The sequence below is a fragment of the Platalea leucorodia genome (assembly GCF_965183815.1).
Source record: "Platalea leucorodia genome assembly, chromosome: 3".
Classification (NCBI taxonomy): Eukaryota; Metazoa; Chordata; class Aves; order Pelecaniformes; family Threskiornithidae; genus Platalea; species Platalea leucorodia.
Window position 1 is genome coordinate 8,730,606 of NC_138825.1, and position 22,218 is coordinate 8,752,823.

Sequence of the window (22,218 nt, forward strand, 5' to 3'; positions counted from 1 at the left end):
AGCAGCCAAACTTGCCCCGTAAAATCTGATCCTGCATGTAAAGGCCAGACTACTCGGTACGACTTTCAAATGCCACCCTTAATTTAGTGCGCTGAATGAAATGCATGTTGCCAATACACCCTAGCAGAGTGCCAGTCAGGACTGGGAAGCCCACAGCATTTCTCATCGACACACTAAAACCTTGCTCCACCACTACAAGAGAACGGGGAAGTGAAACCCTCTTGCATATGAGATAAGCTGTGCTGAAGGATTTGCTTCACATTTGAGCAATTCTGGTTCCATGCAGTGGATAATGCTATGCAAATGTTATTGTTACTGCAGATTAAGAAATTAGTGATACATGTTTTTAGAACAAGCACTTGGTTTTGTTTTTTTTTTAATTTTCTTGCAATTTTTTGGGCATACTTCCATTCTCCATTGCCTTTCCTAACGACACCTGGTGCCACTCACACAACAGATAAAGCCAAAGTCTGGCATGTAATTAAGATGTTAAGAGGTAACTTCATCTGGACACATAAACCTGAGCACCTGCCTATGAAAGCAGGTGCCAGAATCAATACGCTCGGGCAGCTTGGAAGCTTGTCCAAGAGTCTGATTTCACACGCTGTTAAGCAACCTTTTCATGTCGGAGCACAGAGGGCATCCGCCATACCTCCTGGAAGCGCTCGCTTCCCAGAACTGGCAATTTCTTTTATCCACGCTGCACTAATGAACACTCCCAAGCTTAAAACTGGACAGATTTGAATACAGGACAAACTGAGATAAGTATCTAATTGCTCACGCAGTCTTATACTAACCTTTCAGAGGGCTATATTGCCCCTACATTGTCCAGCACTCTTCCCTTGTTGCTCAGATACTAAAATTATGAGAATTAGAGACGGTTATGGATGGAAATGTGCCACGGCTTGTCTTTTCAGTAGTAGTACATTACCTTGTCTCCTGTTGAACTCAGTGAGAACAACAGGTGATTTGATATGCAGATGGTTTCAGTTTCCACAGAACAATTCTTGAAGCTCTCATTATTAGTGGGCTCATCTGCCCCATGAAAAGGAACTATTTCCAACCCATGCATCTCCTAGCTATTCATGTTCAGGAATAAAAGACAACTGTGAGGCAGAAGTCCTGAAAACACGCTGAGATTTCCCAGGTCACATAATAACAATCATCATCATCATCTTCCTCCCCCCTCATTTTTGAGATTCTGATTTCTGATGTAATTCACAACACCAAAAAGTAAGAACATTGATTTTTGCAGAAGGTGACTAAAACTTGGTTTCAATCAGTGATCTCCGATCCGTATCTTAAGGAAACCAAAAACCAGATTACTACGGAGGCAACCTGTCTCAAGGTAACATTAAAACAGGTTAACGTGGAGAAAATACACTGTTGGGCAAGGATGGTGACAAAAGGCAGAGTCCCACAAAGACCTCCTGACCTAAACAAGGAGGTATCATTAAGTAGAAGGCTTCCTCTCCTCTAACACATTGTCTGAAGAAAGGCTCATGTCAAATGTTAATTACGATGGAAAAGAATACAGGAATGATCATGAAAAAGTACAATAATGCCCCAAAAAGCTGTAGCATGTGAGACCTTTGAAGGCTCAGCAGTTCAAAATATGTAAAAAAGATCAAAAACTCCTGTTCCATTTTGCCAGATCAGAAGATGATGACATAACTACCTCTCTTCAAATAACAAAGGGGTTTCTTTTTCTTCAGCTTTTCCCAGCACATTCTTCTAAACCATCTGTAAAACAAGAAAACAGAAAGGAAATAATTGAAAACTTACAAAGAATGAGAACAAGCCATTCAGACAAAACTGTTATGAGAAGATAGAAGAAGCTATTAAAAAACTGAGAAGGACTTTGAAAAAGTCTGTAGACTTTTTTCTTAGACCTATTTCTTTTTCTAACACCAATTTCTTAAAAACAACAACAAAAATGCTGCCAAAACTCTCTGTGAGGGCACAAGCTGTGCTACGGGGAGCTGACACTTTGGCTGTCAGCATGACATTGGAGAAAAATGTCAGTGTTTATAAAGAAAATAAAATTATAAAGAAGAAAACAGAAACAGGGCTTCCCATGCTGCCGCTAGCATTTTTTTTTTCTGAGACACAAGGCTAAAGCCTCTAGTCCAAAATCTTGCCTCCATTTTATCAAACATTAATGTGATCCCTTAATAAGGCTTCCCCACACACCCACTCCTTTTAAAACTGTTTTAAAACTTAATCTCAAGAAGACAAAAGAAAAATACCTTTTGCGATCTGGTATTCTTGTCCAGTTGGACAAGCTCTTTCACTGATATAACCGCAGCAGACAGGATGGCATCATGGAAGTTCACATATTTCCCACAAGAAAGCATAAGCAGGTCACAGCTCCCTTTCCCTACCTGTTTTGGTTTTGGCTTTCTTTTCTGATCAACTTTGTTGTCATTGCTTTGACAAAAGTGCATCCACAATAGCATTCTGGTCTGTAACCAATTATAACAAAACACTCTCTTAAAATAATAAACCAACAAAGTGGCAGGATCCTGTGTATTAAAAATTCACTTCCTAGGTCTGCCAAGAAAATATATCCAGACTTCAACCCTTTAACTGGATCTCAGGGCCTATGCAACTCGATTGATCTTAACTGCTCATGAAGACTTTCCTGCAAAGGAACATCTTGTATTTCCCATGATGAGGTTGGAAGCCAACAAATTTTTGCTCTTCAGCTTATCAAAGGTTTTTTTTTTTTTTTTTTTTTCCAGGATCTAATGAAACACAGACAAAACAAACCCAGGGGTGGCCGTAAGAATCTTGCTAAGTCAAAAATAATTTGTTTCTTCCAATTTTGGGGCTTCATTGAGCTGGCAGTATATAAAACTTCAAGCTTTATCACAGTCTAGTACAAACGTATTTCTTATTCTCATATACAGGATAGGCTGCATGGACAGTAAATAGGAAATTCTGCAGTAGCTTTTAAAGGATCACTGATTAAACTGGAAAGATTGGGTCTGATTGTCTAGAGCAACACATTTAGTGTCCCACTTTTTTTTTTTTTTTTTTAAATTCACATATTGCAGTTCCTCATTTTATCTGCAACAACCGCAAAGACTTGAAGTAACCAGCTAAGCTCTACACAGGTTGGTTTTTTTTTCCCCCTCACATTTTTAGGGCAATTCTGAAGACCCTCATCTCTAACATCATCTCCAACAGTGGCAGCTGAGCATCCGTTTTAGGACTGACCCTGCAGGCTCTCGGGACAGGGCAGCTTGCGAAGCGAGGGGACTGCCAGGAGCCATTTAGCAGCAGGGCTTTGGGGGCTGCTCGACCTCTTTCCTGTGCAAAGCAGCATATTCAGAGGAAAAGCACTTCCAGTTAAAGGAGTGAAGGGTCAAGACCAACAAGGAGGCTTTGCCCAGAAGTTTTTTTACAAGTTATCATGCAGAAAAATAGCCCAGCGCCACCTCCAGTGTGCCTTTTGGCCTTTTTTGTGCATCTTTATTGATGAAAAATTGCTCTAGGGTCAGCAAGGATATGAGCCAAGTGGTTTGGTGACTTAAATGGAAGCACAACTTCAGTTACATGGGTAGGAATGATGGCCCCCGTTCAGTAAAGCACTTAAATACACACTTCGCTTGAAATATAAATAGTCCTGATACAGAAGTTACGGTTTCACTTAAGGACTTGTTGATGCGAAGCCCACAAGCCCAATTACAGAGGCACTTTGAAAAAAAAAAACAAACTGTATGAGCCCTGGAGATGACTGTCACAATGTTTTTGAAAGTGCCAATATTTTAAAAATAAAATTCGTGGAGAATTTTAGAGCCTGGGGATATCTTTACAGAAATGCAGTTTGAATATCTTGAAAACGGCTAATAATTTTGACATGCATCTCAGCTTCTATAGAAAACTTCTTATGAAGTCTGGGTTTCAAGACTGTAGGTTATAAAAAGCCATCATATTTTTACTGCTGAAATTATTAAAGGATGCCTCTTAGTCTAGCCTGAGCTTGCAGTCGTTGATTAAACTCTGGGTACCACTAAAGAATAGACAAGAAGGTGGGAAAAGCTGGTAGCCTGGGGTTGTGGTCCTAATTGCATGCTTACACTTGCATTTCTATAGCTTTTAACTTGATGACATTTTAAATGGAGTGATTAATCGGCCTTTACTTTATTATTTGCAACGTACACATTTAACACTGCAGGCCAGATAAACTAGCCACCATAAATTAGCCACCTTATTGGCAGGTTATACCACCTAGAGCATCTGGTCCTCCCTGAATTAATTTGTACTGTAGACAGGAACCAAGTACAAGTCTTCTTTTAAATTCATGTGAAAAATGCAAATATTCGTATTTTTCACTCGACTTAGCTCTCTGTCTAGTTGTGTTTTTCTTAAACAGGTTCTCCAAATCCAAAGTGGCACGAAGCATGGGACTTACCTCTGGGAGTCCTGCGTGTTCAACCCTTCTTGCAGACTAGCATTTGCCATGTGGCATGATGGAGTTTCGCTCATCAGGCTCTGCGCTGCTTGCTGCGGGAAAGCACTTGCCACCACTAGAGTTTTTTTCAGGTAGGACATCTGCAGAAACTGGGTTTGTGCAGCAGATAAAGCAGCTTGACTTTTCTTGGCCTGCCGGGTCCTTTCATAGAAGTGGCACACAGGAAATCATGCTCTGCAGTTATGTAAAATTCATTTTTTAAAACTCTTCAGCATTAATTCTTTATCATATTACATTGCAATGAGGCAGGAGGGGGAGCAGGCCAAGGGAGAAGGAGAGACAGAAAAGACCTGGTTTTGAAGTGAGATTTAGGGTCAAAGTTCCCAGGCCACTATGAAAACCAACAATACCATGCCCAGTTTCTGCCTCTGAAGCATTCATATGGGCCATGAGGGTAAACACAGCCAAGTGAAGTTACCGATCTTCCATTAATGTGTGCAGCAACATCAAACTCCAGTTACTGAGCTCACCATAGGAACCCAGCAAGCATCCAACTTCCACTTTCTGATTCAGGAAGCACGAGCAAAGCCAAACAGCGGGTGAAGAAGGAAGGGAGGACATGGCCTCGTGGTCAGGGGGACGATACGTGCACAGAAAGGCCCTGGGAGAGATCGGAGAGGTGCAATACAAGCACAGGGCACGGTAAGGATCACGAGGTCAGGTCCCTGTCGGTGATGAAGCGCAGGTGAAGTTAGCGGTCCAGTGCAGAAGTGCATGAGGGAAACTGGGAACGGCTGGGACACAGTGCAAAACCAGTTTGGGAATCAATAGGTTTGACTGGAATGCTTAGGTTAAAAACCTGGCTCCCAAGTGAAAGTATTAAGATGCCTAAGTTAGACAGAAGTCAGATACAGTCAGACAGATCCAAAGACATTAAAGTCTACCCTGCTAATAATAGGGCTCCAGTGGTTTAGAAATTTTACCCTAACTTTTGTTTTCACTGAAATGAATCAAAATAATAAAAATACTCTCAAAATTTAATGATCCATTCTAATAATTTTTTCTCCCCCCCCCCCCCCCCCCCCCCAATTAGAAGTGCTTATTATAGCAGGCTAGGCTTAGTAATGGAACCCAATTATCTTTATACATCATACTAAATGTAAAACATTACTGTTCCTATAATTTAGGTCATGAAATAAAAATGTCACCAGCGTTGTTACTTTAGGTTTTAATAATCATTTTCTACAAGATGAAATAGTTTGATTACCAAGACCTACTGGTGGTCAATGATGGCAACTCACAAATAATGCTCCACACTCTCAACAAATGGCACACAAAACTTACCTTTCATTAAGCGTTTTAATAACTGGAAGTTGTTCAATCCTGATTTTTATACAACCAATTATACATTAACATGTACACATACTCAATTCCAGTCACAGTGTATATATATTTTTGGATCCGCAGCAATATAAAATGAGTTCTACCTGTATATACATGTGCAAGTCTGAATGAGTCCTGAGCAGTTTTAAAGTACTATTAGTCAAATCCTGTAAATTTTAACCGATGCAAATAAAACCTGGGTTTTACAGTGTTATGCTATTGTGAAGAAGCTATTTTTCAAAAAAAGAAATATAGCACTTTGCATTAGTTTTATGCATAGCTATGAGCTCTGTACAGTATCCACTTACAGGCTGGGTAATTAGAAAATCTGAAAAGATGCTGACCGCATTCTTCGGTTACTATTGCTTCCTCTGCTTCTTAATTAATGGCGAGTGATTCATTCTGCTTCAAAACCATCAAGTGTGGAAGACTTATACAGGTTTAAATTATATTTTCTGCTGCATATATTTTTGTAAACATTCAAGTTACCCAGGCCCTTTAATTCTTCTGAGGAAAACTATACAATTATACAGTCAAATAGTTAAAATGTGTGTCTGGAAGGGGAAAAAAACCAAACAACAGTGGAGTACGAGCATTACCTTAAACGCCACAGTATGCTATAAGGAAACAAAAGAGGAAGGGTTCTTTAAGGAACAGCTTGGACAGAAACGGAAAGGCTGCTCAGAAACCCTCTGTCAGCATGACAGACCGCCACGGTAAACACGAGATGCTCTCGCACCACCAGAACAAATTGTCTGAGCAAATGGGAAGGAAGCACTCCCGCTAAGGAGCGGATCCAAACACAGCACGAGAAGTCAGAATCTTTGTACAGTATTAACAGAGCAACTTACACAAAAATGTCTGTATACCCCATGCCAGAAAAATGCAGGCACTAATATGAGAACTGGTAAAGGCCAAAGGCTAGCGCTGGGGCGTAGCTGTCTTTAACTGGAGTTGTTTGGATGCAACTTCCCAGGTATGGAGGAAGGTACCTTTTTTTCCTTCCCCCCCATTTCTCTCGCACCGCAAAAGTGAAGGCACCACTCCAACTGTGCTCCTCCCGCAGAAGGGTCCTGGCCCAAAAGTTAGCTGGTCCCGTGGCTGCTATAGTCAAACACGCCTTTCCTGAAGAAGGGTGAGAATTCGCAGATGGTGTGTTTTGACAGAGTTAGCCCCACTTTATCAATGTGCAGCGGAGATGATGGAGATTTCAGCATTGCAGAGAAAAAGCTCCTGAGGTATTTCTGTGGAAAAAAAGATGCAAAATGTCATAAGGTTTACTTGATCAAATTGATTATGACCACTTTGAAGAATTAAATGAACAGTGGTATAAAAAAAAGAAACAAGATCTCCATGGACTCTGAAAAGTCCTTTTAATAACCATCAGCATTTAAATCCATCCATAAAACATATCTACTGAAATGTCTGTATTAAGCTCAGGAAAAGCAGAAAAGAAGTATTTTCCACTTTCTTCTCCTGCCAAGCTTAGTAACTGTTTGATTCTGCACTTCTGTGATGCTTTCTGGTTTATTCTGTAGTCATGTAATGCTTTCTGCTATTCATGACCTGCTAGTACTGCCGTCTAGCATTACCAAACACTATAGCAGGTGCAAACCTCAAATCCATTCTGCAGGAATTTCACTACATATGGACACAAAAGGCCTTCAGAAATCTTTCCCTCATCAAGTCTCCACAATCCTTGCACCAAAAAGGATTTGTTTTGATCAAGGCCATCTGCACAAAGATTGCATGACTTCCATATTATCTCAGAACCCACCAGCATCTTTTCACTGAGCTGCCCTCTAAATTTCATGTTTTTTAAAGTCTTACACATAAGAAACATTCCCCTTTCCAAAAGCTGACATTCACCAACCGCTGTGCGACTCGCATCCATTTGTACCTAGAGAAATTGTGACAGATGTACGTTAACACAAAGTTAGTTTTCACAAACCTGACGGGGTTTCCTTCACGTATGGGTTGAATTATTGCAATAATTTAGCATGATTTAATAAGTCATACTTGTAACTTTTGAATGAAACACAGTAGGTAAAATGTTGATCAGGCAGGTGCTAAACAAGTACCCATTGTCACCCAAAGAGTTGTAAGGCAAATCTCATATGGAGCACAGGGATAAGCTCCTTTGCTCTGCTACAGACTGACCACAGAAAAAAATAACTTGAGAAATCATTCACTAATCTTGGATTCAGTGGGAAATATATCTGTAAGACAGAACAGCACAATCTCCTCTGAAGAACACAAGGTTTAGTTATTTGAATGCAGCAGCTTTTGGGTTGTGGGAAGCAGTTTGTTCAGAAACAGTCCTAATTATTCACCCTCTTCTCAAGGAGAATTCCTCCATACTATAACAACCTGTTATCTATTTAAGCGTCTTGGAAACCAGCTGTATTAATATCACAGAAAGCAGGATAACAAAAAACAAAACCCAAAAAAAGCAGCTGGCGCATAAGCTATTCTCTTGGCAGGATTGGTGAATTTTCTTTTTTATTCAGATCTCCCACAGGTTGTATTAATGTTCATGAAGAAAAAAATTTCATTACAAAAATGCCTTCAAGATGAATTCCAACAGACTAAGAGGTAATTTAAAGTGAGCAACAGATGTCATATCAACATTTGTCATAATTAGTTCACAAAGTAGGGCCCTTTAAAAAAAAGTCCCAATCCAGTAATGCCTGAAGGATGAATATGGCAGAAAATCAAATGTAAAACATGGCATCCTGTTAAGAGTTTTAGCACCATGCTGAAAAGTTACTGCAGTAATTCCAGTTTATGGCTACCGAAGACTCAAAGGTACCACAATATCTCGCCGGAGACATTACAAGACCTATTGCGTTCACCTTGGTATGTATGGCCAGATAATTGACTGTCATGCCTTTCCTGTAGAGCCATTACTCATTGTTTTGGCATGATAGCTCTAACGGCAGAGTAAAAAAATCTCTCTGCTATAAGCATATACTTATGTGACAGGGAAACACTAAAAACTTATTTGCCCAGATCTGCGCACCAGAGCTGCTCAGTGAATATCACAGATTCTTTGAACATGAACAAGATCCTTGGGAAAACGGCAACAAGCAGACCCTACCAGATTATGATGGAATTCATTTTGTATGAAGGTCTCCAGCCATATGGCTTGGCATTATGTGCTCTTCAATAACCACCTCTGAGCAAATTAGCCCCCTTTCAAATCCCCTGTCTGCATTTGCCCTTGTTTGCAATGCTGATGTGTTAGCACAGCACGGAGCTGATGTGCCCTTGACACAAAGAAGCTGTTGCTTCAATGAAATAAGGGTTGCTCTGCCCAGATAGGCTGGCTAGGAGTTAAGTCCCATAGTAAGGGAAACAGTGATTGACGGCAGAAATGTTTGCTCACACCACAAGAATATGCCTTGACTAAAGAGCTGAGGCTAGGCAGTAAGGGGGCAAGGTTGCTCTGTCCTGTCGGCTGCGATGTGGACAACGAAGTGGAAGAAAGCGGTAGGAGAAAAGGAAGAGTGCTCCTTATCGGTATATGGAAAGATGCTTCCCAAATTCAGATGGGATAGGGAGAGGACGAGGGTCACAGCAAGCTGGGAAAGGGACAGGAGCACATCAACACCAAGTGCCAGAGATGAAGGAAAGAAAACTTTCTTAGAGATCCAGAAAGGAGTCGACACGGACTTTGTTGCAACCCAGGAGGCTACTGCAAGCTGCTGGAGTGGGAGCAAGGCTAGATGAAAGGATCTCCTGCCAGGACGCAGTGGGCAGGGGGAGAGTTGTTTTCAAAGCTTTTATATTAAATCCATTTCCAGCAGCGGATACAATTTTTCTCTATTTACAGAATAGTGTTATTTGTGCTGATTTAAAACTAGGTGGGAAGCACTCTGGTATCTTTTGGTATGCTCCCTTAAAAAAAATTTCTTAACAGACACTGGCAAGCTCAGGGCGCCTTCATAGAAACATGTCCAAATTTTATACAAATCTGTGATTTCCTACCAGTATTTCACCAATAGCATCTAAATCATTGCCCCTAGTACGCAAAGCACTACCTTATAGCAGTCCTACTTTTGCTAGGTTTGCATGATTACCTTGGAGAGAAAAAACTAGATAACTGCTGCAAATATTCCAAAAGGCTTGGTTTTATTACTCGTTTTTGTTTGTTAGCCTTTCAAAACTCTAGCCATTTGTTCTGGATTATTTAGTCTGGTAATCAGCGTTCTTCCAAATGCACTTAGGAGTTTCATCTCGCTAATAGTGTTCTACTTGCTACGTTGCTGGTTTGCTGGAAAAGATACTAATAATAAATTTGTCAACATCTCGATGTGAAGGCACAGAACCCTGGCACTGTATCAGGGATGTAAAATGAGTAACTTGCACACCGGTCGTGCTGGTTGCTCAGTCTAAACACACATTCAGGAATACCAGTTTAGAGAATGGAAATACTCTTGGCATGTACAAAACTCTTAAAGATTGAAAGCCAGGTTAAAAAAAAAAAAAAAGTCCAAAATCAGAAAAAGCAGTGGTTTCACCCTCTTGGCACGTATTACAACCTTCATGACCTTTTGCTTAAAATTTATGACAGCCATACCTGCAAGTTTTAACTTTGTATTCCAACTGCTTGCAAAGGAAACAAGACTGAAGAAAGTGTTGCGAGGCCCGAAGGTTTTTCTTTACTTACTAGTTTGAGTAGCTTTCCCTCCCTCTTAATTATGTGAATAGCGAAACGGCAACCATTTTAAAAGCTTACTAAAAATCATTTTAATAGGGTTCACCTTTTTAGCAGTAGGCCAGCGTTCATCTCGTGCTCAATCCATCAGCACAGAAAAGTCATTCTAATGATTTTTGCACTACTTCGTGATGTGGGGACCTCATAATTTTATACATTTTAATATAAACCCATAACTTAATTTAAAGTTATTAACGTTATTAAAATCAAAAAGCTTTCTGGAATGTTAAAGGGTTCTTATCATCCCTTCAATTGTGGCATATTAAAGAGGAATTCAGTTCAATGACATTGTTCTCATAATCCAAACAGTGACAGCCTCAGAGACCAATAGCAGAGCTTAGCAAGAATTGAATTTTTCATTAAAAACTTCGGTGTGTTTAAAAACTCATCAAATCTGGTACTTCCAGAAAGGGAAGAAACTTTGAGCTTTCTCTCTCCTACCGCTGTTTCTAGCAATTTCCTCAAAAAAGTCAGCATTTTAATTCTTTAAATAGAACTTAGCGTAATAAGCATCACCTGCTAATATTTGACAGAGCTGAAAGCACCACAAACTTTAATAAGATAAACCTTACAAGGCTTTAGTGATTTTTGAAACAATAACCTCTTTTCTCTGAAACGATACCCCCCTTTCAACACCTACCCATCAATGTGACAGTCAAAAGCTTTACCGCAAGGTCACAGAAGGTCATCGGTGGCAGAGGCAGGACTAATTAACTTGCTCATCTAACTTCTAACATTGGCTCCTCTCTCCCTTTAATACAGATGCTAGTTTCTCCCAGCACCAATCACATAATTATTCTGTTGACTAGTGTTAAGTGCTGCAAGCTTTAAATCAAGTCTTGATTTGAATTATTCATAGAGCAAAGCATATGCAGGTATCAACAGCTCTTTTCTATAGGATAGGAATCTAATTACAAAAAAAAAAAAAAAAAAAAGAGAGAGAGAGAGAGAGAAACATATTCCTTGACTCTGAAAAACCATATTATGCTGCAATTAGATATTTGCAAAGTAAGATCTTCCCGAGGAAGACTCTAGCCCAAAACAAGCAGACAGGAACATGATTCGCTTCCAATCTGTGATCACAAAAATAAGGATCTGGTTAGAAGACAACGCATGCGAAGGGAGCCTGCTGTAATGCAGAAATGGGAGTGCGTCTCCTGCCTTTGTCTCCTAGAAATAAATTGCTGGGCATATGTGAAGGAAAATGTACATTTGGGGATTCTTTCCCAAATTAACCAACTTTCTCTATTTTGGATCTTTCCACTGGTGTCTCGAAGAGAAAAAAAAATTACTTCCAGGGTGGTTTTTCAAATATGAAATGCTACAGAAACACCCGCTATCATCCCTAACTACAGTCTCTACTACAAAAAAGCCTGGCTTAAATGGCACTGACAGAAGATGGTGCTCCACAGAGACTTCAGGCTGGCAAAGGGCCCTGTCTGGGGTGATGCTATATACAGAATCTGAAGAGAAGAGATTGTACATCTTCCCAAGAAAAACAGGATTCAAACTCATTGGATCTTCTTCTTCCATGGCTTGTTTTTTTTTTTTTTCTTACTGGCAAGAGTCAGAGGGAATCAACACGCTGTACGGGGTTGCAGCCTGCGATACCACGGGGGGAGTGCAGCAGACAGGAACCCTTAGGAAAAGGGCTGCAAGCTAAGCCAGCTCTGCCTCATCCGGGACACAGACCACATCTCAGCCACCAGGCAGGACTGGATTATTGGGCCAGGTGTGGAGGACAAGGAAAGCCACTAGCCAGAATACAAGAAGTTTCTTCATGAACTGATTTCCAAGGGATCACATTCTCTTATGCCAAATACCCCAACATTACACAGCAAGGGGTATTCAAGCTGTCCAAACCGAGGTGTTTTATCCAAGCAGTGGTCCCAGCAGGCTGCTCCTGTGTTCTGCAAGGACAGCTCGGCCCTCCAGGTCACGATTCAGTTCACTACAGTTAAGCTTCTGCCCTGTGCCTGCCACTAAAACCACCTCCCCTTCCCTTGGGGACCACCTGAGGCTAAACTGGCTAATTAGGAGTGAGTAATTGCCAGCATAATGCCCTGATAGCTCTCTAAAAGTAGTTTCAGATCCATTTCTGGATTTATTAAATTTGAGCAAGCAGGGAAATAATAGGCAGATAGCAAGAATATAAAATACGAGGTGGCACTGCTGTGGAGTACAGCAGCTCAAAAGGATGAGGGACTGTACACAGACTATGAGTAATATCTTCACCTCCAGCCATTCAAGATTAGGATCAACTCTCTGCTCACCAGATACAACTAGCTCAGAAACATTTTGGTCTTCTGTGGGGTTTTCTTTTTCTATTTTTTTTTAATAAAGAAAACATGAGGCTTCAATTCATTTCCCCAACACCTCGACATATATTGCAAGATATCATAAAGCAGTTCTGAGTAAAATATGTGAGCAGGACAGCATGTGATTTTCAATACCTCAAGAGATATTTCAGTCCCTTCAGGAAGTACCTAACGTCACCTCTGGATCCATACACATTTATCTGCTGCACACACCCTTAGGTCATTACGTGCAGCTGTGATTTCATAGCAATGAGAAAAAGACTTACTGCCTGGGAGAGTACCTGGTGCCTGAAGGATCTTATTTCTGTGAAAGATTTGGAAAGAAAGCTTCTAAAATTATGACATGATCACCTGGCCTGATATCTTCTGCAGGAAGACCAGGATGGCTGGGTTCTCCTGACAAAAACTACGGTATTAGACACTGTTAAAGTTGTGCAAAGCTTCCTTGAGGAGTAAGAGGTAACAAATGCCTCCAGAACGTATCTATCCCATAGGTATCAGAGACTACGCTCTAGTCGCACACGACTTGTGTGAGCACAGAGAGATTTTTCAAGAGAATAAAGACTGATTCACATGTTTGAAAATGACAAGTCACCGCCACATTAGTCATAATATTAAGGAGGGGGGGTTATTTGCTTCAGATTGGCAGACATTAATTAGGCTCAGGGCTGGATTAACTGGCTTCACATTACACAAGCCAAGAATAAAGGATTGACTCGTTTTAATCAAACCCTTCCTGTTCACTTTGATTAGGCCTAATCAGAAGCAAGGCTGTTTATAGATAATGCCTAGTAGTCACTGGAAAAAAAAAAGTTAAAAAATAAAGAAATCAAGAACTTCCCAATCAGTATCACCTTACCCTGTGTTTGCATGTCTTCTACCTCTACGTACGACTCTGCCCCACACACTAATGATTTCCATCCAAAACAAATTCTACATATAGATTCTACATATAATTCCACAGCCACGCACAACGCATATGACCAGCTGCCCCAAAGCACACCTATGTTAAACTTCCAGCTGTCTTACTGATGAACGTTGCCTGCACGAACATGCTCTTACCAATGGACGAAAGCAAGCCTGGCACCGCAGGAACCAGCACTGCTGGGGATGCAGCAGCCAGGCACAGCTTTGGGGTGAGCAGAGCACTTGCGCTGCAGGGTCCAGTTGCCTGTGCCGTAGACTGGCGATTTAGATTTACGGGTTTCCCTTAGCACAAATAATATGAGTATGGCAAATTATGCTAGGTTGTTCTTGGTTTTGTTTTTTTTTTTTTTAAATATACTAGCAAATATCTTGCCAATTTGACTGTCATACACATACGTAAACTCTTAACTTGTTAGACTGAACTTGTTTGCTAAGGAGCTAGATAGGAAGAGATAAGATTGAAAGCTCCCACCAAAAATATAATGTAGCTCTTTAATTAGTGAACAGATTTGCCTATATAGCTCCCAAATGTTAACATGGCCGTAAATGCTGGATCTATAAAAACAGAATTTTACTTTGCTAGCAAAGACCTTAGCCTTTGCTTTTGTTGGAGCTACAAAACTGAACTATGGAGACTTGTGTTCTCACCACTGCTGTGGCACTAACACTGCAGCAGTCTGTGTTGGTGGTGGACTTAACCCAAAGCAGAGAGAGAAGCAGCAATACCATTCGCACTACTCTTTTCGGCATGTTTAGAGGTATCTAAATGACTTTTGAACTAAGGGGGTAAGAATCAAACTCTTTAAGCAGCTAAACTCCATTAAAACAAACAGAACACACATTTTTAGTCCCTTGGAAAATCTCCCTATGTTTTTATGCACAGCGTAATGCAGATTCTTTGAACCAGGGTTAGTTTCCTCCTCAGCTACACAGGTGAAAGCAGATTTTACCACTACATCTCCCGAAGTGTTTGAGTGCCACTAAAATTTAATTTTACCCAGGGTGGTACTGAAATTTATTTGAATTCATACACGTTTTTGAATTTTCACAATGTACAAGCATTCTGAGAGATGCCAGTTATGATTCAAGGTGAAACTGCTCTCCTAGGTTTTCAAAATCCAAACTATTCATTATAGCTATTTAGAGCGGTTTTCTGTGCAAGTCTAATGGCATGAGCACATTATGTTGAATTACTATTATGCCGCATCAATTGAATTAACTTCTGAAGTCAGTCTACATCCCAAATTACAATCTTATTCTGCCTGAAATTCATTTAAAATCCACAGGACTTAATATTTCCTACAACGCCTGCATGCTAAAAGCTTATATTCATTGGCTTTAAGTAGCTCCAATGAAAACTGAATTGTAGGCTGGCAGGAAAAAAAAAAAATTAAAAAGGCAGTAAGGGCTGATTTACAGGTGCTCTATCAGTGTGAGTCTTCTTTTGGAAGTGAGTGGCCATATTAAAAAAGATCAAAACAGACCTGACTAGTGAAGGAAACCAATCTTTTCTCCGGAGCACAGGTCAAAACAAGTCCTGTCAAAAGCTATTGCAGAAAGAACAACAGGATTGAATTTACCACACATCCCTGGGCCAGCAGCCACAGCGCGTCACCTGCTGGAGTGGCCTTGGCAAACAGCTATCAAAGCACTTGACATGCATCACCCTCTGCTTCCTTCGGTGAAATCAGATGCTGGAGGATGACTGATACGCTTGCTTTGAAAAGGGATAGCACCGAGTTCAACTCAGCGTCCTTGGTCAAGTGCTCCCTTTATTCATCTGCTCACATCTGAATATGGAGAGCCATTACTGGAGACCGGTAAAGGTACACAACTTGATTTGTAGGAGGATGTTGGGAAATTTGTTCTGAACTGACGGCAAAACACATTATGATGTGGAGCTAAACTAGAGTTCAAACTATATGCTGTCACATATTCTGAACTTACTAAATTATGATAGGCATACCTCCTTATTTTCTCATACTCTGAAATCTCTAAGAAGGAAAGAAAAAAGGTCTCTGAATTGCACATCCTATTTAATTCTTTGGTTGTAATGGAGATAAACATCTTATCACAAAACATCCAGTTTTTGAGGTAGGGATCTGAAGTTACACATCTAAAGAAAGAAACACCAAAACTATTGTAAAGGGGTATGTATATTATGTGAAGTTACCTCTAGCAAACTCTGCAAAACAGGGTTTCAGACCTGATCTCGAACAAGGCACCGAGTTTGAGAAAATGAGACCAAGGTGCTGCTTACGCTCACTGTTCCTTTTGTGCCCCGCAGCCTGTTGGACTGGAGCTTAAAATTAACTCATCCAGAAAACAACCCCAGGCTTTTGCTCCTTCTAAACTACCATCTTTCTCTTCTATTGCCATTATAAGAATAATGGCTTCCATTTGATGTTGGCCTGACTGAGAGTCTGTGGTACTTAATCAAAGCAGCATTTTATTGGTATAGGATCAACTGCTGACGTATGCGAAGTCCTAATTTCAACTTATTTGTATCTAGTGACTGTAATCAATAAGTAGAATTAATTTTATTTTTTCACTTTTTGAAGCCAACATGCCTCAAACAAGAAGCAGCACCACCCAAAAAAGGATGAAATACTTCACTGCTGAGACCTGCTACAACTCGTCTTTTGAGGGCTGCTACTTCAAAGAAGAAAAGCCAGGTGCCTTGGACAGCCCCAATGATGCACTGAAGGATGGGAACCTGACGTGTGAAATTGCTCTCAGACGGCTAACTGCAAGTTTTACTGTCTGCAGGCAAAGCGAGCCTTTAGCGTTTCTGAAAAGCAGTTATTTTTGTTCTTAATTTTTTTAAACTGTTACTAGAGGTTATGAAAGGCACTTGGTGCAGACTAACTATACCTAATCTAGAAAATGATCTGTGACATGGATTTCATATAATTGATACTCACAATACAGCCCAACCACACACTTCTCTTGTCTTTGTGAATGCAGCTATGCTCTTTCCTCCTGTGCTCCCATTACATCCCTGTTGCTCTAGTGGGAAATTAAAACCATCACTCCAAGGTGCTGCATTCTGTAGCTCAGACTATGGATGTGAAACAATCTTCTCCAGGATTATCAAACACTGACATTTGCATCGGTCTGCTTTTGCGCTAGCAGTCATATCTGGTGTGCATTCATGTCTTTAACAAAAGAAAAACCTTCCTTTTATCTTTCAATGATTATCAAATGTATTCTGAATGCTTTCTGAAGTCCTTCTCACTGAGATGCTTCTAAGAACAGTATTTACAACCGCACTGTCAGAGGCAAACATTCAATCTGCAAGAGCCAGGCTGGTGAGCAGCTGGCTTTAAAGCTCTTCTTAAAAAGCTTTGCTATTAGGGATGTTGTTGTAAGCTGATACTGGAGTCTAATAATTTCCTTTTAATAACCACTTTGAACTGACACATAATCAGTAGCTTTGGAAGGTCTTTGTGACTGGCATCAGAGTCAGGAAAAATCAAACAGAAATGGTACCTGACCCCACTTACAGGTTTTTTGCAATAGAAACATCCATTCACCTGTAACTAGCACGAAGCAGGTTGTCTCACTTAAACAGGGTAAGGGATGGGGCTGTGAAACAAAGGCCGGTGGGATGTACTCATGAAGTCCATACTGAATATTCAGATGATGGATCATCTAAAATCTCATTAAAATGTTTCTGACCTCATGAAGGAAAACCTCAAGAAATGAGGTCTCAGACAAACATTCTGTTTGCCCAAGTTTGCCGACAAATATTTTGAGATTTTTTTTTTTCCCCTCAGATGTTTCTTTTGCTGGTTGTCACCAAGATGTTAATTCTGAAACTAATAATACATTTAAATAACAAGAATGAATTCAAGTTCAAGGAAAGGTGCTATTTCCATTATTTCATGTTTTCCTTAAGAACCAGATTCTCGGAGCCATGCAAAACCAGCAGAATCTCACTTTTAAAGGGGAAAATCAGAGTGCCTACCTTTAGAGCCCTATACAAAAAAAACCAACCTAGAAATTATTACCTCCAAAGAAACTCAAGTGAGAATACAAACTAAAAACAAAACAAAGCATTTGGCTTCTAAGTTAAAGAATCTTATTTTGGAAGCTTAATTTTGACTGTAGGTAGCAGCGATATTTCAGTTAGTTCAGTGTCTATGATGCTTTCCCCAGCCAGTTCTACAGATTCGAGAGCAAAATCGAATTATGCAGTTCCTACAAGATTTATTTCTGCCTCTTGCATTAACACCTATCATTGAAAACCTCATCAGACGACATCAGGAAGTGAGGAGGTTAAGGACAATTGTATTATTAATTTTAAATAAATTGAGCGTGTCTGTCTTTTAAAGCGATTCAAAGTACCAAGAAAAAAGAAGAGCAGAGACAGTGCCAGGAAGATGTATGCGCTCCTACAAAACCTGAAGTAGGCTCACTTTACCATACTGTTACAGGTTGACTTTCTTTCATTCCCTGAGCTCTGTAAGTGGCAGCCAAAGGAAACACACGACTCCGACTGACTGCTGAGCTGTCTGTCGGTGCAGCCCCGATCGGGGATTTTGCTTGTTCCCCTTTGCTGTCCACAAACAAACCTCAGGAAATCCAGCAGCGGGAATAGGGAACAGGGAACAGAGACAAGGAGACCGGCTGAGGCTTGGGGGAGGTTTTGTTTTCCTTTAAGCAACAACCTGTTGGGATTTTTGTCAGCATAACAATTGTTTTTTTCCTAAGCATGCTGGCAACAGCAAGAGTAGAAAAGGATACCTAGTGGGTCCATGTCTGCAAGGCTTCTGACCAAGGAGTCAAGAAACACAACTCAATCTGCCATGTCAGCTGAGACAGTTACTCCTGCTCAGTTTTTCTGGCTGCACAATGGGAAAATGAGGCTAATAATGCTCTTCATTAGTACAACAAAGCGTGAGTCCAGGAGAAGAAGAAAAATAATGAGGGGAATGATGTGATACAGAAATGCAGTATCCAAAAGAAGCTGGGATTTCAGGAAAACTTCTTTTTACTGTCATCCACAGATCTAGCAACTCACCAAGGAATAAAAGATATTCTGCAGTTAAAACAGGAACAGATACCTTCACTGAATCACATATCTCTTGTGACATGTGTTTCCTTTACAAAGTTTTTGCTTAAAAAATAAAGGAATATGCATCATATGATTTCATTTTAAAAGAAGGATCCTATACTCTTATCTACTGATTTCTAATTGCATCAAAGGATAGATACACACTAACTTCAATTCATTAACTTTAATCAAAAGAATTCTTGGCTGTTTCATTTAAGGCGGATTTAATCAAGCGAGGTTGGCTCTGAAGTGAAATTACAGTCTTTAGACTGTGGAACAATTAATTTAGATTTTTGCCCTGCAACAGGTCCCTGATGAAATACTAAATTAATAGATTGCAATAGGGCATTTCGGATAGGTAGTTTTAAATACAATTTAGGTGTTTTCTCTTAAGATGTATAGGCAAAACCTTTGTGCAAATTTGCATGTTATTTTTCCAAACCTCAGTGGAAATGTAAGATATCTGTCAAAAGACTTTATATTACACCAAACACCAAAGCAAAAGCGTTTACATTGCAACGATGTATCACACTACAGATCAAAGACTTCTCAGGTTCATCTCCCACAAAAATTTACACACACTGTGCTTTCCTACCAACAATGTGTTGTGAAGCTTTTGGTTATTAAGCATTTGTCCCAGCTAGGATAAATAAAGGAACTTCAGGTTTTACCTAAACTTTGCATTTATTGTGATTTTAAATCACAATCCTCATAATTTGGGGCTCTCTGGAATCTTTTACCCCAAGTAATTTCATCTCCATTACGATGAAATATGCCCACTTCTAATCTCAAGCTGAAATAAGGTAACTCTACATGACAATCTTAAACCAAAGCAAACCCTACAGCCAGCCCCCCTGGTTCTAGCTGCCTTGAAAGGTACCACAAACCCCGCTGCTGTCCTCGGCACTTCGACTCCTCTGGCGAGAACCTGAGAGCTGATGCATAGTAAAAACCAAACTCTTCCTAAACTGTCCCGCAAAGGATGTTTTGGATAAGTCTTTTTACAATTAGCTCCAAGGAAAATTGCCCTGACTAAAGCTGAAGTCAGTCAAATAAAATAAGTTTAGATATCTGCACTAGAACCTGCTCTCTGATTGTTGTACGCTTAGTTAATTGGAAGAGTGGTTTTGCTCCTAGAATAACTCCCAGACTATCAGCTTCATTTTCCCAGATCAGACTGAGAGCTGCAATTTAGTTTTGATGTAAAGAAAAAGAGCCTGCAAGGCTATTTCAGTAACCAACTGCTAATTCCAGCAAATACTCTAGTCAGGCTGTTTGACTGATATGACAGCTTAAGTTGTCTTATCCCTCACACAGGTGTACATTGGAGTTTGAATGTTAATTTGTTATGTGCATACTTCAAAAAAAAATGTAAACTAAAAAAAAGAAACTGCCGTTGCTCAGAGATGACCTGTGGAAAGCACTGGACTAGCCAAAGCTGTGCCATCCCACTTCAATCCAAAAAGTTCAGGAAAAAAAAAGGTGAAGTCAGATGTGTAAATACCTAATGTAAAAACCGGAATAGCAGAGTAAGTTCTTTGTCATCCACCACCAGGATGACACGTCGTGCTGGTTTTGGCTGGGAGAGAGTTAATTTTCTTCAGAGTAGCTAGTATAGGGCTATGTTTTGGATTTGTGCTGGAAACAGTGTTGATAACACAGGGATGTTTTAGCTACTGCTGAGCAGCGCTTGCACAGAGTCAAGGCCTTTTCTGCCTCTCCCCCCACCCCACCAGCGAGCAGCTGGGGGTGCACAAGGAGCAGGGAGGGGACACAGCTGTGACAGCTGACCCCAACTGGCCAAAGGGCTATGCCACACCATATGATGTCATGGTCAGCATATAAAGCTGGGGGACAAGAAGGAAGGAGGGGGCATTCAGCGTGATGGCATTTTGTCTTCCCAAGTAACCATCACGGGTGATGGAGCCCTGCTTTCCGGGAGATGGCTGAGCACCTGCCTGCCAGTGGGAAGTAGTGAATGAACTCCTTTTGCTTTGCTTGCGTGTGCAGCTTTTGCTTTACCTATTAAACTGTCTTTATCTCAACCCACGAGTTCTCTCTTTTACTCTTCCCATCCTCTCCCCCATCCCACTGGGAGGGGTGAGCGAGCGGCTACGTGGTACTTAGCTGTCGGCTGGGGTTAAACCACGACACAGGTCCAGTAATGATCTTACCATACGGAATATTTGTTCAGACCACTTATCAGACTGGTATTTGTCAGGCTGTTATCTATTTTTAGTCAACAAAGTCAGTTCAGATGTTGGATAAGAATATACATTTTTGTTGGCCTGGAAGATGTGCTTTGCTTTTTCTAAAAATGCTGTATTAGCTCATTAGCTCTTGACTAACCACGTGGAACAATCAAATAAGCTTTTATACCATACTACAGCTGTAACAACACATCACCCGCGAGGCCTGAAAGAGATTGCAAAGGGTTTTTAGCAAATGAAGGTACAGGATGAGGTACGAAAGCCAGCTGAATACAAGCCATGTTTCTGCTCATTACCAAGGTCTAATGCCCTCACCTTTTACCTGATCAAATTTCCACGAGAAACACGCTACGGTCAAAAGGCCAAGAAACCACGTCCCCTACAGAGGCAATCCATCCATTCAGTACTTTCCAGTTAGCCCACTGAAGTGTGCTCAATATTCACACCAGATTGAAAGCCACGAGGCAGTAACAGCCAGTATTTAAATAGAAGTGGTGCCTGTGCCATCTTCCACTATCACACTTTCTCTGCCTGCCAAACACTTTCCCAGTATAACTCAAGATGTGCTTTGAGCCTTCAAAGCGTTACGTGACTTTGGAAACCATCACTGCTTAGGTGGTTTCTCCCACTCTTCACCAAGGAGGCTGCAGCTATGTTAGCTGAAACTCTCCAGCTGTTGGCAAACCCAGAGCAAACCTCTGCAAAATACATAGTGAAAATACCACAATTAGAGATCCAGACATAAGGGGGTTTTGACCAGCTGGTTGCATCAAATTCCTCATGGCAAGGATGGTAACATTTGCTTGGCTCCTTGTCCTCTTTATCTAACTTTCCCTCAGCCACGGAGGATCTTTAGTTTCTCAAACACCGAGTGATTTATCAGTATTATTGAGTGGCATGACCAAGTGTACTATCTGGCATATGGCGAAACATATTTGTGTGAACAGTGGCCATATACTATTACTAGGTTTGCAAAATATGTAGGTAATATGTTTTAATGATTTAGTTTACTTAAAATAGATACAATTTAATTTTAAGCTAAAAACTGGCTATAGAGAGCTATAAGTACTATATGACCACAATCACACAGCAGTTTTAACATTGAGAAACATTACAATAAAATCTGTTAGTAAATCAATGAAAGGTCAGAAAGATTAAGGGATTAAATTTCTTACTGGTAC

The 22,218-nt window shown here is 40.5% G+C and overlaps 1 protein-coding gene across 1 annotated transcript in view; it reads right to left on the minus strand.

The window, feature by feature from the left end:
• Positions 1 to 5,809: 5,809 nt before the first annotated feature.
• KIF16B (kinesin family member 16B) overlaps positions 5,810 to 22,218 on the minus strand; it is a gene marked incomplete at its 3' end in the record, with an annotated part of 141,114 nt that continues 124,705 nt past the window's right edge. Inside the window, exon 27 of the mRNA XM_082306684.1 lies at positions 5,810 to 7,047. Coding sequence (XP_082162810.1) covers positions 6,889 to 7,047 — 159 coding nt within the window. The remainder of the gene's footprint in view (positions 7,048 to 22,218) is intronic.